General features: G+C 44.4%; 1 protein-coding gene across 1 annotated transcript in view; it reads left to right on the top strand.

The window, feature by feature from the left end:
- Positions 1–1,154: 1,154 nt before the first annotated feature.
- The window catches only part of LOC128693561 (uncharacterized), a 39,614-nt gene continuing 21,607 nt past the window's right edge, over positions 1,155–19,161 (top strand). Inside the window, exons 1-7 of the mRNA XM_070080237.1 lie at positions 1,155–1,262; positions 3,237–3,378; positions 5,736–5,943; positions 11,653–11,855; positions 12,129–12,273; positions 12,769–12,923; positions 18,539–18,713. Coding sequence (XP_069936338.1) covers positions 1,177–1,262; positions 3,237–3,378; positions 5,736–5,943; positions 11,653–11,855; positions 12,129–12,273; positions 12,769–12,923; positions 18,539–18,713 — 1,114 coding nt within the window. The 5' untranslated portion in view covers positions 1,155–1,176. The remainder of the gene's footprint in view (positions 1,263–3,236; positions 3,379–5,735; positions 5,944–11,652; positions 11,856–12,128; positions 12,274–12,768; positions 12,924–18,538; positions 18,714–19,161) is intronic.

Below are 19,161 nucleotides of genomic sequence, written 5' to 3'. Positions count from 1 at the left end.
TTAATATGTCTGTATAATATGTTCAGTGCAATGAATTGCATGGTCTGTAGTTGATTACATCATCAATGTGGGAAGAAAATGGATGTCTCTGAGGGTACAGATTACGTACCATTTCGAGGGATGTGTATATAGTGTTGTTCATATTGTGTAATTCTGTTGGATAGCTCCAACAGGTTTGGGTTAAATGATAGGATGAGGGAACAGAGAGGGTGGGGGGTTGTACCCACACGGAGTTGTAAGTGTGGTGTGTAATGTTAGCTGTAGGTAGGATTGTGTTAATTTTATAGCCCTACATGAGTTTTATACATTATTTTTTTGTAATGTCATGTTTTAAATAAAATATAAAAAAAAATTTAAGGAAGGAAGGTAATGTGATGTTGAGGGTGTGTGAGTAATCTAAGTGGTGAGTTTGGAGAGGACTGTCGCTGAGTACACAGCTGTTAGAGTTTTGCAACTTGTTATATAATCTAGATTGGTTGTGGGTGGCGAGGTACTTAGGGTCCGTGTGGAGTTATTTGGGGGATGGGTACGGAAGGGGTTGGGGGATGTTGTGTGAGACTTATAGAGTGGGGCAGCCCAAGCATTGGTGGGGTAGGGGGGTTACCTGGGGAGGGGGGAGCAGGGAGAGGGCTGGGAAGGGAGGAGGGTTGGTTTTGTTCGAGGGAGTTTACCTGGAGTGCATTGCGGGGATCAACTCCCCCGCGGCCCGGTCCATGACCAGACCTCCTGGTAGATCAGGGCCTGATCAATGAGGATGTACTGCTTGCCGCATGTAGTCCAACGTACGAACCACAGCCCGGCTGATCCAGCACTGACTTTAGGTATCTGTCCAGCTCCCTCTTGAAGACAACCAGGAGTCTATTGGTAATTCTCCTTATGGCTGGTGGGAGGCTGTTGAACAGGCTCAATACTTCACATGGCGACAAGAGCACAAGTAACTATCATTGTTAAATGTCATGTGAGATTCTCAGAACATAACACAATGTGTATAGAAATGTTGCTATAAAAATGAATTTTAAATATGTTGTAAAAATAGCAAACAAGAAAATAATTTACCTGAATAAACTACTTAGTGATGATAGTCTTGCATGATTCTTATCACCACTCAGGCTGGTAGACGAGGTGGCTATTCCTTATAGGCCTACAAGTTAATGTTTACTTCCCAAACAGGGTGATATGATGGCGTCATTGTTGAGAGTCGTGGCAGCCAGGGCATCGTTCCCGTCTCAGTTTCACTCTACAAGACTACTTTCTCTTGTAAAGTAAGTTTACCGTTTTTTGTAACTGTCTATTTTCAACTACCCCACAAGCCTATATTCACCGAGAGGTGCATGTCACTGTCTATATATACTGAGAGTTTAATCCCTTTGTAGGAGATTAAAGTATTCTTGACTGGTGGAGAACATGGGAGATGTATCCTCAATGACCATTTACTGCTATTTTCTTGTCATTTTGTAGCTACAAGAGCAGATATATGCTCGTGGTGTACTGTCTTCAGTGTTTACTATTATACATGTCGTTGTGACGACTGTCAGATGAATAAACAGAAGAAAGCACGTCTGTGACGAGGTTGTAACAGCGGCCACTAACTATGACAACTCTCATCCAGTACCTCTTTGGCTTTCTGATTTGGTATAGCACCGAGCATGCTGCACACAGGTACCACGGTTCGAGTCCTCGGCCATCCATATGTTTATTCACTTGGCAGTCGTTTATTACAATTTACCTTTGGTTTATCAATTCTGAGAAGATAGACAACACACGCGCCATGAAACTTGTGAGGGTGCTGGATAAGGCAGTAGAGCCACGGTCGCTGGCGTTGATACACTCTTGCTACAGAAGTGGCAAGTGTGTGTGTATATGTGTGTGTGAACTCACCTAGTTGTGGTTGCAGGGGTCGATTCACAGCTCCTGGCTCCTGTGTATGCGTGTGTATGTGTGTGTAACGACATATTATAGCAATGGAATCGCCTGATTTAAGCCATTTAGAATTTTTTAGTCTACCCCCAAAATAACAATGATTTATGACTTCTTAAATTCCTCGTATATATTGTGGCTAAGTGAAGTAACATTTTATGTTTATGCTGATCTTTAGCGCATGACGGGGACTTTCAAACCCCAGAATATGAGTAGCAAATTACAATATAAAAACAGACGGTCTGAAATGAAAACTGAAAGAATTCTTCAGCAAGTATTCTTAAACGAAAAAAGAATACGAGTAACCTAGTTTACATCAGTTTTGGACAGAGTGGATCTACCTGTCTATTACTTATGGGTAACTTTTACATATTTTAATTTACCTAAGCTGGAGTTAAACCAATTAAGATCAGTCAATGATGTAAAGGTCTTGAAGCGCTTAGTTCCTTATAAAATAAAATTGCCAGGGGTTCCACGAAGATGTTGCTAAAAGCCTAGAAGAGTAAACCCGGAACTGCGAGAACTAAACTACAACATGATGATTCCTACCAGTTTTAAGCAATTTCGAGTCGAGTTGAGTCTTGTTCATCTTCAAGTTGATCTTTAATTTCCGATATAAATGCAGCGTTGATCCGTCATCTCTTGGAACAATTTACATTAGTAACTGAGATTACACTTGCTTAACGAATCTTCACTGTAAAAACAAGAACGAGGATCAGTATCAGTGGCCCGGTGGTTAGAGCTCCCGCTTCACACACGGAGGGCCCGGGTTCGGTTCCCGGCGGGTGGAAACATTTCGACACGTTTCCTTACACCTGTTGTCCTGTTCACCTAGCAGCAGATAGGTACCTGGGTGTTAGTCGACTGGTGTGGGTCGCATCCTGGGGGACAAGATTGAGGACCCCAATGGAAATAAGTTAGACAGTCCTCGATGACGCACTGACTTTCTTGGGTTATCCTGGGTGGCTAACCCTCCGGGGTTAAAAATCCGAACGAAATCTTATCTTATTATCACCTTCATGGGATATTTGGAATCAAAAACATTCATCTTGACAGAATTCCTTATATATATACATATATTTTTTTTAGATTCTGGTGATTAAAAAAACATCTGAACTGTCAATAAATAAACTAGATACCCCATAAGTGACCCAGACCGGTTTAGCGCTTCACAGACAATATATATATATATATATATATATATATATATATATATATATATATATATATATATATATATATATATATATATATATATATATATATATATTGTTTATATCTCTGGCAATTTCTGAATAACTGTGTATCTGGGTACACAGGAGAGCAGAGAGAGGCTTCAGTTCCGGCAGAGCAAACCACAACGTTGTCACCTCAGATTTTCCAGATATAGAGTTGACTGCTACCAACTTGACCAGCCACGTCCTGAAGGACGCAGCAGAGTGGCCAGACCATGTTGCCACAGTAAGTGAACATCATTATTTGAAGACACATGTGCAACATTAAGTTTATTGCTGAGAGGTATCGGCTGCACAGCAGGTTCATCAGTCCAATACTGTGGTGTGAGATGACTAAAATATTGGTGACAATAGAAGACGTGGAGATTTTGAGGTGTTTAGTTCCTCACCCTTGGAAGCAACAGCTGTAGAAGTGCTCAGACTGTCAGTCTTGGCTGAAATAGAGGTGTTCAGTTCATCAGCCTATATGGAAGGTGTTCTGTTCCATAGCTTGGTCAGTCTAAAGTAGAAACAGTTGGATGGAGTTCATGTACTCGAGCTTGAAGTGAGGTGTATCTGCTGTAGATGGCCTCACAGGAGGCGGGGCCCACCGGAAGGCATGCTGGTCCTACCTAGGCTGAGTCCTCTCAAATCCAATCTTGCTTACTCATTAGAATATGTTACACGTTTTAATTATTCATGTACTTGTAGGTGTAATAGACCATAACATAATGCAGTTGTCTGACAATAACATCTTGGTATCTTCTTATACACGACTTTTTACATTTTTTTTGTTTCTACTTTGGAAATTTAATATGTTCTTATGTGTGAGAAGAGTTAGATTTGAGAGAACTAAGCCTAGCCTGGTCCATCAACCTTGTTACTGGGCCCCGCATTCTGTGACGTTATATACAGAAGTCACTCAACACCTCTAGCTTTAGTATATAAGTTCCATCCAACTTGTTCTTCTTCAGTTTTACCATTCTATGGGAATGAACACCTTACATATAGGATGATGGACCCAACACCTCAAGATGATTTCTCCATTTCAGTCAAGACTGAGGGACTGAACAGTGAGAGATGAGGTCAGTTCTACCAAGGCGGATGGACTGAACACCTCAAATCTTAACTTCAATTGTATCCAATATATCAGTCACCTTTGTAGTCAACTGAAGAAGCCTGCTCCGCAGGCAGTACGTCTCAGCATTAAAGATATCTAAATATGTGCCTGTGTCTTATTCATATATTTGTGGTAATGTTCATTTGATCTGGTGTAAACAGCCAAGTCTTCAGGGAAGCAAAAAATAGACACACAGTTGTCGCAGTTAGTGGATATAATTACTTGATTACTCGTGATCTGCTCACTTCAGGTGACCTTTGCATGACCCTTGAAATAAATATGTATGATATATGTCATGTGTGTTTATTTCAAGAATCGTGCAAAAACATTACACATCATCTGTGATTATGTATAAAGTATGCAGAGTCACATTACCATGCTTAGGATAGTTCACCAAAAAACTCGCACTTAGGAAAGAAATCTGATGCTGACGTTTCAGTCCATCGAACACCATTGTTAGGTCACGACTGAGATTTAATTAACAATGGTGCAGGGGAAGGGGACCGTGTGGGGGAATTTTATTAAGCTGGTTTTAAATACGTGTTGAGAATGCCTTACCCCCAGGGTCACCGTGGCCTTAGTGACCGTCGGCCACCCACCGAAGGAGATAGAAGCGTCGCTTAACCGTTTCTCCTATCTTAGGAGAAGCCCTGATACATGAGAACGTCCTGTCTGACATATCTAAGTCATCAGTCACTTTATGTCCAGCCATGAGACCTCGACCAATTAGGTCTAAATACCTCTAATTTGTAAGTGACGTCATGACTCACATTCTCACATGTCCAGAGCACTTGCTCAGTGTTCATTTTTTTGCCTTCTCTGACAACTTATCTTAAAGCCCTCAAGCATACGATTTTAAACACTGAGGGCAGTCGGAAGTTTGACTTCAGGGAACATCATGTAAAGGTGTCCTAGCGTCATGTGAGAGACTCATTAGAGAAGACAGGAGTCAACAAATTTCTTGCCCTAACATCTCTAGTACCGCAACTTACTGGTCCATCTCACGACCTTATTCAGTATAGAATGCAATCCATAATCTTGTTCGAGGTAGGTAGGGACCTATCATAGGCAGAATGGTATAGGCTCATGTCAATGGGAATCCCAGAGCTGGTCATTAACGTGTCAATCATGGGCAGAGCGTACCCCGGAAGGCCGGGTTCACTTCACTGAGCGTGCTGGATATTTCAGTTTGGGCGATGGACCAGGCACCAGGTGTCATCAGAGACGTCGGATTGTTAAGTAACCAATAGCCACTCGAAGGGTAGAGTCAACAATAATTAGACCTGGGATGTCTGAGGTCTAGGTGGGCTCGACTGACTAGCGTTTAGTTAACGTCAGTCAAGGTAGAACCCCTGATTATGGACAGACCGAAACGTCGTCAAAAAAGTCTTCTCCTAAGTGCTGGCTTTTGTTCAGTTACGTTTTATACCATAAAATCTTTGATCGATGCATCAGCTATGTACTGCTATTGTTACAATCCCTAGGAATGTGCAGTGACTGGTAGACGATACACATACAGTCAGCTGGTGGACCGCGTGGCCAGGTGGGCAGGGATGCTGACCCAGCTGGGCATTAGTAAAGGGGACGTAGTAGCCATAATAATGCTCAACTGTCCAGAATACCCAATTGCCATGCTGGGAGGCGTCAGTATTGGTGCTACTGTCACAGTCGTCAACACGGCCTACACTCCAGGCAGGAATTTACATTTTTTGAGATACCTTTGTGTAATCAACTGGTTTTATTTACATTATTATAATTATTATTATTATTATTATTATTATTATTATTATTATTATTATTATTATTATTATTATTATTCTCATTCTCAGAAACATTACTGTAGAACTCCTCACACTCCATTCATTGTTTTGGCACTTCTTATCAAAATAGGTCATCTTTGTTCAAGCAAATATTTATTTCCACTTTGGTTTAATATTCCCACACACCACCTTACCGTCGTTCAGCATCTGTCTTTCCAGAAGAGTACTAACATCACAGTTCAGACGGCCCTTCGAATAATATCCTTTCCTTTACCCATCCTGCTCTCATTTTCGTTAGTGTGACTTTGTAAATGGTCCAAGTCGGACAGAAACGTCGTCGTAAGCTCCTCTCTTCTATGTGCAGGTTATTTGTGTAATGTATCCTTTCCCTTTCAGAGTGTTGGTACAGTACCCTACCACCAGGACTCAGGTCCGGATAACTGGTGTACCCTGAATCCCTTCGTGAATGTTGTTTTTCTCACTCCAACACTATCATGACCTTGACTTCACGTACACTCTCTGCAACACTGACCTTGACTTCACGTACACTCTCTGCAACACTGACCTTGACTTCACGTACACTCCCTGCAACACTGACCTTGACTTCACGTACACTCTCTGCAACACTGACCTTGACTTCACGTACACTCTCTGCAACACTGACCTTGACTTCACGTACACTCTCTGCAACACTGACCTTGACTTCACGTACACTCTCTGCAACACTGACCTTGACTTCACGTACACTCTCTGCAACACTGACTTTGACTTCACGTACACTCTCTGCAACACTGACTTTGACTTCACGTACACTCTCTGCAACACTGACTTTGACTTCACGTACACTCTCTGCAACACTGACTTTGACTTCACGTACACTCTCTGCAACACTGACCTTAACTTCACGTACACTCTCTGCAACACTGACCTTGACTTCACGTACACTCTCTGCAACACTGACCTTAACTTCACGTACACTCTCTGCAACACTGACCTTGACTTCACGTACACTCTCTGCAACACTGACCTTAACTTCACGTACACTCTCTGCAACACTGACCTTGACTTCACGTACACTCTCTGCAGCACTGACCTTGACTTCACGTACACTCTCTGCAACACTGACCTTAACTTCACGTACACTCTCTGCAACACTGACTTTGACTTCACGTACACTCTCTGCAACACTGACCTTAACTTCACGTACACTCTCTGCAACACTGACTTTAACTTCACGTACACTCTCTGCAACACTGACCTTAACTTCACGTACACTCTCTGCAACACTGACCTTAACTTCACGTACACTCTCTGCAACACTGACTTTGACTTCACGTACACTCTCTGCAACACTGACCTTAACTTCACGTACACTCTCTGCAACACTGACTTTGACTTCACGTACACTCTCTGCAACACTGACCTTGACTTCACGTACACTCTCTGCAACACTGACCTTAACTTCACGTACACTCTCTGCAGCACTGACCTTGACTTCACGTACACTCTCTGCAGCACTGACCTTGACTTCACGTACACTCTCTGCAACACTGACTTTAACTTCACGTACACTCTCTGCAACACTGACCTTAACTTCACGTACACTCTCTGCAACACTGACCTTAACTTCACGTACACTCTGCAACACTGACCTTAACTTCACGTACACTCTGCAACACTGACCTTAACTTCACGTACACTCTGCAACACTGACCTTAACTTCACGTACACTCTGCAACACTGACCTTAACTTCACGTACACTCTGCAACACTGACCTTAACTTCACGTACACTCTGCAACACTGACCTTAACTTCACGTACACTCTGCAACACTGACCTTAACTTCACGTACACTCTCTGCAACACTGACCTTAACTTCACGTACACTCTGCAACACTGACCTTAACTTCACGTACACTCTGCAATACTGACCTTAACTTCACGTACACTCTGCAACACTGACCTTAACTTCACGTACACTCTGCAACACTGACCTTAACTTCACGTACACTCTGCAACACTGACCTTAACTTCACGTACACTCTGCAACACTGACCTTAACTTCACGTACACTCTCTGCAACACTGACCTTGACTTCACGTACACTCTCTGCAACACTGACCTTGACTTCACGTACACTCTCTGCAACACTGACCTTAACTTCACGTACACTCTCTGCAACACTGACCTTAACTTCACGTACACTCTCTGCAACACTGACCTTGACTTCACGTACACTCTCTGCAACACTGACCTTGACTTCACGTACACTCTCTGCAACACTGACCTTAACTTCACGTACACTCTGCAACACTGACCTTAACTTCACGTACACTCTCTGCAACACTGACCTTAACTTCACGTACACTCTCTGCAACACTGACCTTAACTTCACGTACACTCTGCAACACTGACCTTAACTTCACGTACACTCTCTGCAACACTGACCTTAACTTCACGTACACTCTGCAACACTGACCTTAACTTCACGTACACTCTCTGCAACACTGACCTTAACTTCACGTACACTCTCTGCAACACTGACCTTAACTTCACGTACACTCTCTGCAACACTGACCTTAACTTCACGTACACTCTGCAACACTGACCTTAACTTCACGTACACTCTGCAACACTGACCTTAACTTCACGTACACTCTGCAACACTGACCTTAACTTCACGTACACTCTCTGCAATAGTATATATATTCTTTCCACATATTTTAGTGGTTAAAAGAATATTTCTCAGGGCTTTATTTTGTGTTTCTTTCAAGTCTCTCAGTTGTTCTACTGTGTTGCAGGTCTGTGACACCTACGGGTTTAGCGCATCCCCATGTCTCCCTTTACACTGTTTTGACAGCTGTTAGTGTACACGGAACAGCAATGTTTAAATATTTTCAGGCCTCCTCGTCAATAGGCCTGCCAGTGATCTTTAATTTTGATGATGCATTTTTTGCGTTACATAAGAATATAAGGAAGAAGGAACACTGCAGGAGGCCTACTGGCCCATGCGAGGCAGATCCAATTCTCCCTCCGGCTTAAGTCAATGCCTTGACCTAGTCAGGTCAGTCACATTCACTTACCAGTGTGCCTGTTAAACGCTCCTGTCGTTTCTGCAGAAATTATAAGTCGAAGATGATCACAGGCTGTCTGTATGACAGCTGTCTGCATGTCACGAAAAGTTTTAGCAAGCGTAAGAATATCATCAATAAAACTAATGGTGATATTGTTGGGGTGTATCTGGCACAAGGCTATAGCAAATAAGGCATTTGTTAATATATTAAAGATAGTAGGACTTAATACCCCTCCTTGAGGAGTTCCTGGTCGCATTTTTTCGGTTTCACTTTTGTAGACTTGAATATACATCCGCGCATAGAAGGTAACTTAAAATGACGTTTCGGTCCTACTTGATCCCTTCACTAGTGATTAGTTAATAGTCCAAGTCAGACCGAAACGTCTTAAGTTTTGTTTTCCTATGTGCGGGTTATTTGTCTATTATTCCAGCCACAGTATTATGCCTTTTTAATTCTTTGTACCATAAAACAGCACAGCAAATTTCCTGTTATTGGCATAACCAAAAATCCACTGTAAAAGCAGACCATCTCAGTCCATTAAAAATAACTTCCTTGTTTGCAATATCACAATTATTATTAATATCGAGAAGAGTCCCGTATTTTATGACGTTTCTCCCCCTGGACAATTCAAAATGTTTCGACGCACTTTGGTGCAGCTTCGCCGCGTGTGAGGCCATTGATATTGGGAGACAAGAGGTCATCTCTGTACAGTAACTCGTTAAGTACAGTCCTCTCAGATGGTACACACAGCTGGTGAGTCAGACAGGGTGAAATGCATCATGCTCGTTAGGTTTGGGTATTAGTACAACAACGTTAGTGGTTTGAACATTAAAATGGTATAAAATACCGACAGGTTGTTAGGTAAGACACATATGCAACAGTTAGGTATCTTTGTTATGAAACGTTTCGCCTACACAGTAGGCTTCTTCAGTCAAGTACAGAAAAGTTGATAGAAGCAGAAGATACTTGAAGACGATGTAATCAGTCCATCACCCTTAAAGTTTTGAGGTGGTCAGTCCCTCAGTCTGGAGAAGAGCATTGTTCCATAGTATGAAACAATATGGAGATGAAGTGACAGGGTATCTTGGTACAGACCTGCAATCAACTTTGACAACTTCCACTAGTGAGAGGGGCTGGATTTGAGAGGGACCTGACCTCTCAGCATCTGAGTTCTTACCTCTCCTAGTGGCCTACGTCTCACCTCTTGGCGCTATAAAAAGCTCCATCCTGTCACTTCTTCTCCATATTGTTTCATACTATGGAACAATGCTCTTCTCCAGACTGAGGGACTGACCACCTCAAAACTTTAAGGGTGATGGACTGATTACATCGTCTTCAAGTATCTTCTGCTTCTATCAACTTTTCTGTACTTGACTGAAGAAGCCTACTGTGTAGGCGAAACGTTTCATAATAAAGATACCTAACTGTTGCATATGTGTCTTACCTAACAACGTTAGTGGTTTACATTGAAGGAACTGTACCGGGTACAGCAGCCCCCGCTTCAGAGCACTTCACTTTACAACATTTCGCTAATACAGCGGTTTTCAGTTACATCCATTCTTCATTTCAGACTTCCTACAGTAAACATATTCACCAGTCACTATAAGCTGAGGATGAAAATATTTTAAGCTAATTAATGTGTGTACTGTATATGCATTTTTTAAGTATAAACATGTTATCAGGATTTTATATGCATTTAAAACTGAAAAATAACTGTGATTCACTTTACAGCAGTAACCTGCTGTATAAGCGGGTCAGTCATATACATACGCCTCAGTATTCTAATGACGTTGTTAGGTGGTATCATTCTCCCTGAATACTTCACAATGACGTTGTTAGGTGGTATCATTCTCCCTGAACACTTCACAATGACGTTGTTAGGTGGTATCATTCTCCCTGAACACTTCACAATGCTCGGCACCCACCATGCTTATATCTGTTTCTTTATTCCCATTATTCCATATTTCATTTCTATAGCTTCGTATGTCATCCTTACAATATCATATAGCGAGCATTTTGTGGGGAATCTTAAATGAATACTCGGTCAAATTAAGATATATGTGCAAGCCAATCGCAAACAGGCGATATCAACGATGTAAACAAATTACTGAGGATGGAAAACATTAGCCCAAGGTTTTTCACAATTATGGTCTTCGCCAGGAGCTATGCAATATCGCATTCTTTTATCAAGTAAAAATCATGCATTACATAATCATATATAGTTTATTGAGTTAAAACGCGCACATAAGAACCTGTATTCACATAAACTTCAGTTTGATATTCAGATCTCTCCTTTTGCTCTTCTTGGTACCCCTTGTTCTTCCTGTAAAGCCGCTGCGCGGGTTCCACTAGAGGCTGGGCGCTTTCTTGATCATACCACGACTGTGGACGTCCGCTTCATGAAGTTGAGTTAGCTGGTACAATACTCAGAGAAGGAAGACGGAGCTTCCACACTCCTTGTGTTGGATAACCCGCAAAGATTTACCTCATACACATAAAATAACTTTAATTCTCGTGCTGTTGAAAATGTTATTCAAGTTTAAATCAGACATTTCCAATCACACAGAGGAAACTCTTCGTCAGCTTCAAGACAGCAGGGCCAAGCTGGTGATAGGAGACATTACCTTGGAAAAGAAGATTGAGACTTCACTTGTACTATATAAAATGCCTACCATTTTAGTTATGAATGGTCCATCTAGTATCAGCGGAGCTCTTAACCTGCGAGAGATCCTGGAGGACACGTCTCTCCCATTTAAGGACTGTGCAGAGGTAAGTAGCGTCATTACATCAATGGTAAACAAATCTTAGAGGTTGATTAATAAGACACTTGCAACACTTGGGGGTCTTTATTGGAGATATAGCCAGGTGTTCCACAAGGGTTTTATTCGTCAGGTAATTATCGGTTTGAATCTCCATTTTAGGCATTGCCTCGGGAATCTTTCATCTCATTCGTTGATTTTTATGATTATTTTTGTCTTAAAAATGAAGAGTAAGATTCAGCATTGAAAACTAGGATATTCATGTGTTCTTTCTTTGTATTAGGTTACCGGCGAAGAAGTGGCACTGATGCCATACTCAAGTGGCACCACAGGCAATCCCAAAGGCGTGTCTCTCTCCCATCGTGCACTTGCCGCCAATGTTAATATGATTGTTCATCCAAGCGTCTTCGTTCCTCGTGAAACAACAGGTCAGAATCATGCTAAATTATCACTGCACTCAACCCACAGGGTTAAGACAGCGCCTGGGAAACGGGAGGTAATCAGGTTTGATCCGAGAGAAGGCTAGCTAAAATTACTCAGTATATTCAGGAGGCCTTCACTAGCGTCAAGGAACCTCCCTCTACTCCCTGGAAGGACGAATCACGCACAAGCTGCAATAACACTATCACATGGCTTCGGTGTAATTTGTGTTTTTAAGTTTTCTCATGTATGTGCTCAACCCGAGGTACAAACAAATTCCTTTCCTCGTACAATTCCTACCGTAGGACAAGACCTCTTAATACCCTACTCGAAAGACGTCCCTGAAACGCTGCACTAACCAGTCTTTCTCTCTTTCACACGATTGTAAAGATGTTCTAAACCTCAGCCAGTTTAATAACAATAATATTATCTTTTCTTTCCCCAACCCACTTCGTCCTCATCTCTTTATGGAGATTTTAATCTAGTCATAACTACCCACGCAGAATCGTATCAGGAGAGCTTCTTGTGCTACCTGCCTTTCTTCCACATCTACGGAATCTTGGTGAAGATCCTGGTGGGACTACGGAGGGGTATCAAGCTGGTGTGTGTGCCTAAATTTAACCCAGACATCTTCGTCAAGGATGTCAAGCAACACAAGGTATGTGTGGAAGGCAGCAACATAAGGTGTGTATGGAAGGCAGAACACAAGGTATGTGTAGAAGGTAGCAACACAAGGTGTGTAGAACGTAGCAATGCAAGTTAGGAAAGGCAAGAATCCAAAGTGTGTATGGAATTAAGCATCAAAAAGTCCGTTTAAAGGCAGCAGAAGATCCGTTAAAAAGGCAGCAGCACAAGGTCCGTTGAGAAGCCAGTAACACAAAGTCCTTTGGACAGGCAGCAACACAAGGTACGTATGGAAAGCGGCAACACAAGGTATGTTGAAAAGGCAGCAACACAAGGTACGTAATATAGAAAGCAGCAACGCAAGGTACTGTGGAAAAGGACAGTTCAGGACATTTATTAGAGGAAACGCTTCGCCCTGAGTGGCTTCGTCAGTCCTAAAGTACTGATAAAACCACTGGCTTTATCAGTACAATAACAGGACAAAAACTGACGACTGGAGAGGTAAGACAAGGAAATCAGTCCCTCAGTCTAGCAGCAGGTGTTTCGTAGTCTTGATGAATCAACTTGTGTTGATGAATCAACTTGTGTCTAAATCTTCAGCTTGTCGGTATTATATGCCATTCATGTTATAACACAGGGCCTGTTGAGAAGGTAGTGACACAGGGCCTGTTGAGAAGGTAGTGACACAGGGCCTGTTGAGAAGGTAGTGACACAGGGTCTGTTGAGAAGGTAGTGACACAGGGTCTGTTGAGAAGGCAGTGACACAGGGCCTGTTGAGAAGGTAGTGACACAGGGCCTGTTGAGAAGGCAGTGACACAGGGTCTGTTGAGAAGGCAGTGACACAGGGTCTGTTGAGAAGACAGTGACACAGGGTCTGTTGAGAAGGCAGTGACACAGGGTCTGTTGAGAAGGCAGTGACACAGGGTCCGTTGAGAAGGCAGTGACACAGGGTCTGTTGAGAAGGCAGTGACACAGGGTCTGTTGAGAAGGCAGTGACACAGGGTCTGTTGAGAAGGCAGTGACACAGGGTCCGTTGAGAAGGCAGTGACACAGGGTCTGTTGAGAAGGCAGTGACACAGGGTCTGTTGAGAAGGCAGTGACACAGGATCCGTTGAGAAGGCAGTGACACAGGGTCTGTTGAGAAGGCAGTGACACAGGGTCTGTTGACAAGGCAGTGACACAGGGCCTGCTGAGAAGGCAGTGACACAGGGTCCGTTGAGAAGGCAGTGACACAGGGTCCGTTGAGAAGGCAGTGACACAGGGTCTGTTGAGAAGGCAGTGACACAGGGTCCGTTGAGAAGGCAGTGACACAGGGTCCGTTGAGAAGGCAGTGACACAGGGTCCGTTGAGAAGGCAGTGACACAGGGTCTACTGAGAAGGCAGTGACACAGGGTCTGTTGAGAAGGCAGTGACACAGGGTCTGTTGAGAAGGCAGTGACACAGGGTCTGTTGAGAAGGCAGTGACACAGGGTCTGTTGAGAAGGCAGTGACACAGGGTCTGTTGAGAAGGCAGTGACACAGGGTCTGTTGACAAGGCAGTGACACAGGGCCTGTTGAGAAGGCAGTGACACAGGGTCCGTTGAGAAGGCAGTGACACAGGGTCCGTTGAGAAGGCAGTGACACAGGGCCTGTTGAGAAGGCAGTGACACAGGGTCCGTTGAGAAGGCAGTGACACAGGGTCCGTTGAGAAGGCAGTGACACAGGGTCCGTTGAGAAGGCAGTGACACAGGGTCCGTTGAGAAAGCAGTGACACACGTTGAGGCAGTGACACAGGGTCGTTGAGAAGTGACACAGTGACAATGATACAGGGTCCGTTGAGAAGTCAGTGACACAGGGTCCGTTGAGAAGGCAGTGACACACGTTGAGAAGGCAGTGACACAGGGTCTGGTGAGAAGGCAGTGACACAGGGTCGGTTGAGAAGGCAGTGACACAGGGTCTGTTGAGAAGGCAGTGACACAGGGTCTTTTGAGAAGGCAGTGACACAGGGTCCGTTGAGAAGGCAGTGACACAGGGTCTGTTGAGAAGGCAGTGACACAGGGTCTGTTGACAAGGCAGTGACACAGGGTCCGTTGAGAAGGCAGTGACACAGGGTCCGTTGAGAAGGCAGTGACACAGGGTCCGTTGAGAAGGCAGTGACACAGGGTCTGTTGAGAAGGCAGTGACACAGGGTCTGTTGAGAAGGCAGTGACACAGGGTCCGTTGAGAAGGCAGTGACACAGGGTCTGTTGAGAAGGCAGTGACACAGGGTCTACTGAGAAGGCAGTGACACAGGGTCTACTGAGAAGGCAGTGACACAGGGTCTGTTGAGAAGGCAGTGACATAGGGTCTGTTGAGAAGGCAGTGACACAGGGTCTGTTGAGAAGGCAGTGACACAGGGTCTGTTGAGAAGGCAGTGACACAGGGTCTGTTGAGAAGGCAGTGACGCAGGGTCTGTTGACAAGGCAGTGACACAGGGCCTGTTGAGAAGGCAGTGACACAGGGTCCGTTGAGAAGGCAGTGACACAGGGTCCGTTGAGAAGGCAGTGACACAGGGCCTGTTGAGAAGGCAGTGACACAGGGTCCGTTGAGAAGACAGTGACACAGGGTCCGTTGAGAAGGCAGTGACACAGGGTCCGTTGAGAAGGCAGTGACACAGGGTCTGTTGAGAAGGCAGTGACACAGGGTCTGTTGAGAAGGCAGTGACACAGGGTCTGTTGAGAAGGCAGTGACACAGGGTCTGTTGAGAAGGCAGTGACACAGGGTCCTTTGAGAAGGCAGTGACACAGGGTCTGTTGAGAAGGCAGTGACACAGGGTCTGTTGACAAGGCTGTGACACAGGGCCTGTTGAGAAGGCAGTGACACAGGGTCCGTTGAGAAGGCAGTGACACAGGGTCCGTTGAGAAGGCAGTGACACAGGGCCTGTTGAGAAGGCAGTGACACAGGGTCCGTTGAGAAGGCAGTGACACAGGGTCCGTTGAGAAGGCAGTGACACAGGGTCCGTTGAAAAGGCAGTGACACAGGGTCCGTTGAGAAAGCAGTGACACAGGGTCCGTTGAGAAAGCAGTGACACAGGGTCCGTTGAGAAGGCAGTGACACAGGGTCTGTTGAGAAGGCAATGATACAGGGTCCGTTGAGAAGTCAGTGACACAGGGTCCGTTGAGAAGGCAGTGACACAGGGTCCGTTGAGAAGGCAGTGACACAGGGTCTGTTGAGAAGGCAGTGACACAGGGTCCGTTGAGAAGGCAGTGACACAGGGTCTGTTGAGAAGGCAATGATACAGGGTCCGTTGAGAAGTCAGTGACACAGGGTCCGTTGAGAAGGCAGTGACACATTGTCCGTTGAGAAGGCAGTGACACAGGGTCCGTTGAGAAGGCAGTGACACATGGTCCGTAGAGAAGGCAGTGACACAGGGTCCGTAGAGAAGTCAGTGACACAGGGTACGTTGAGAAGGCAGTGACACAGGGTCCGTTGGAAAGGCAGAGACACAGGGTCCGTTGAGAAGGCAGTGACACAAGGTCCTTTGAGAAGGCAGTGACACAGGGTCCGTTGAGAAGGCAGTGACACAGGGTCCGTTGAGAAGGCAGTGACACAGGGTCCGTTGAGAAGGCAGTGACACAGGGTCCGTTGAGAAGGCAGTGACACAGGGTCCGTTGAGAAGGCAGTGACACAGGGTCCGTAGAGAAGGCAGTGACACATGGTCCGTAGAGAACTCAGTGACACAGGGTCCGTTGAGAAGGCAGTGACACAGGGTCCGTTGAGAAGGCAGTGACACAGGGTCCGTTGAGAAGGCAGTGACACAGGGTCCGTTGAGAAGGCAGTGACACAGGGTCCGTAGAGAAGGCAGTGACACAGGGTCCGTTGAGAAGGCAGTGACACAGGGTCCGTTGAGAAGGCAGCGACACAGGGTCCGTAGAGAAGGCAGTGACACAGGGTCCGTTGAGAAGGCAGTGACACAGGGTCCGTTGAGAAGGCAGTGACACAGGGTCCGTTGAGAAGGCAGTGACACAGGGTCCGTTGAGAAGTCAGTGACACAGGGTCCGTTGAGAAGGCAGTGACACAGGGTCCGTTGAAAAGGCAGTGACACAGGGTCCGTTGAAAAGGCAGTGACACAGGGTCCGTTGAGAAGGCAGTGACACAGGGTCCGTTGAGAAGGCAGTGACACAGGGTCTGTTGAAAAGGCAGTGACACAGGGTCCGTTGAGAAGGCAGTGACACAGGGTCCGTAGAGAAGTCAGTGACACAGGGTCCGTTGAGAAGGCAGTGACACAGGGTCCGTTGAAAAGGCAGTGACACAGGGTCCGTTGAAAAGGCAATGACACAGGGTCCGTTGAGAAGGCAGTGACACAGGGTCCGTTGAGAAGGCAGTGACACAGGGTCTGTTGAAAAGGCAGTGACACAGGGTCCGTTGAGAAGGCAGTGACACAGGGTCTGTTGAAAAGGCAGTGACACAGGGTCCGTTGAAAAGGCAGTGACACAGGGTCCGTTGAGAAGGCAGTGACACAGGGTCTGTTGAAAAGGCAGTGACACAGGGTCCGTTGAGAAGGCAGTGACACAGGGTCCGTAGAGAAGTCAGTGACACAGGGTCTGTTGAGAAGGCAGTGACACAGGGTCCGTTGAAAAGGCAGTGACACAGGGTCCGTTGAAAAGGCAGTGACACAGGGTCTGTTGAAAAGGCAGTGACACAGGGTCTGTTGAAAATGCAGTGACACAGGGTCCGTTGAAAAGGCAGTGACACAGGGTCCGTTGAAAAGGCAGTGACACAGGGTCCGTTGAAAAGGCAGTGACACAGGGTCTGTTGAAAAGGCAGTGACACAGGGTCCGTTGAAAAGGCAGTGACACAGGGTCTGTTGAAAAGGCAGTGACACAGGGTCTGTTGAGAAGGCAGTGACACAGGGTCTGTTGAGAAGGCAGTGACACAGGGTCCGTAGAGAAGGCAGTGACACAGGGTCCGTAGAGAAGGTATTTTTATCAAGGAGAAATCTTTATGCTAACGTAGGTTACTGAGTTCAGTGTTGTCAAGACAACTGCTCCACTACAATCTGCACTATATTCTTAGTACAGTGCTACTACAGTGTGCACTATATTCTAAATACAGTGTCACTACTGTGTACTATATTCTCAATACAGTGCCACTATAGTGTGCAATGTATTCTCAAAACAGTGTCGCTACAGTGTGCCAGTATATGCCCAGTACAGTGCCACTACAGTGTACACTATAATTCCAGTACAGTGGCAGTACAATGATGCGATTCGGGTTAAATAGCAACGCTTTTCTTGCCGAATAAGCCAAGCGAAAATTTGCGTATGCAATAATTTCGCAAAAACCGTTCTGAACTTAACGAAAAAATATATTTCATTTTGTTTGTTTATTATTAAATTACTGTAAACTTATCTAAAATATAGTTATTTCGATTAAACTAAATTAAATTGCGCTTGTTATAATAAGGTCAAGTACCATTGTGTGTCATACCTTCCCTGTCCACCTCGCTTATATATACCGGTTCCCTCACTCTTTTGTGTTTGTCCTGTTTCCTGACGAACCTTGTGTTTGTAAATGGTCCAACTCGGACCGAAACGTTGTCATAAGCTTTTCTCTATCCTGTGTGCAGGTTATTTGTGTATTGTTCCAGTGCCTTTCTGTCCATTCTAACTTTTTAGTTTCAACTTCTAGGTAAGACTCCTTCACACAGTTCCATCTGTGTTAAATTTCTTGAATCATTCCCCCTGGAGCACACCCGAGGCCTTGGCGTCCGTTGATGCAGTATTGTGTGGTGCTGCCCCAGTTCTTGCCACCTCGGCAACAGTATTCAGGGAGAAAATTAAGAAACATATCTTCTTCCAGGAAGGTAAGAAATTTAAGGTTGTTGGGGCAGCATGACACATATGGGATTGGTGATTAAATTGATTATTTTACTGAGATTGTCGCCTGTATGTGCGTAATTAACGCCGCTTCTCATCTCTACATTTTTGTAAATATATATATATATATATATATATATATATATATATATATATATATATATATATATATATATATATATATATATATATATATATATATATATATATATATATATAAATATACATATATATATATATATATATATATATATATATATATATATATATATATATATATATATATATATATATATATATATATATATATATATATATATATATATGCAATAAGATCACAGTAAACAGGTGATTTCAGAATATGCAAAACAACCACTGCGAAAGAATAGAGAAATTCCAAGCGCTTTCATGACTACTCACATTATCAAGGAACTT

This window comes from Cherax quadricarinatus, chromosome 6 (genome assembly GCF_038502225.1).
Source record: "Cherax quadricarinatus isolate ZL_2023a chromosome 6, ASM3850222v1, whole genome shotgun sequence".
NCBI lineage: Eukaryota > Metazoa > Arthropoda > Malacostraca > Decapoda > Parastacidae > Cherax > Cherax quadricarinatus.
This window is presented reverse-complemented; position numbering and strand designations above follow the sequence as displayed.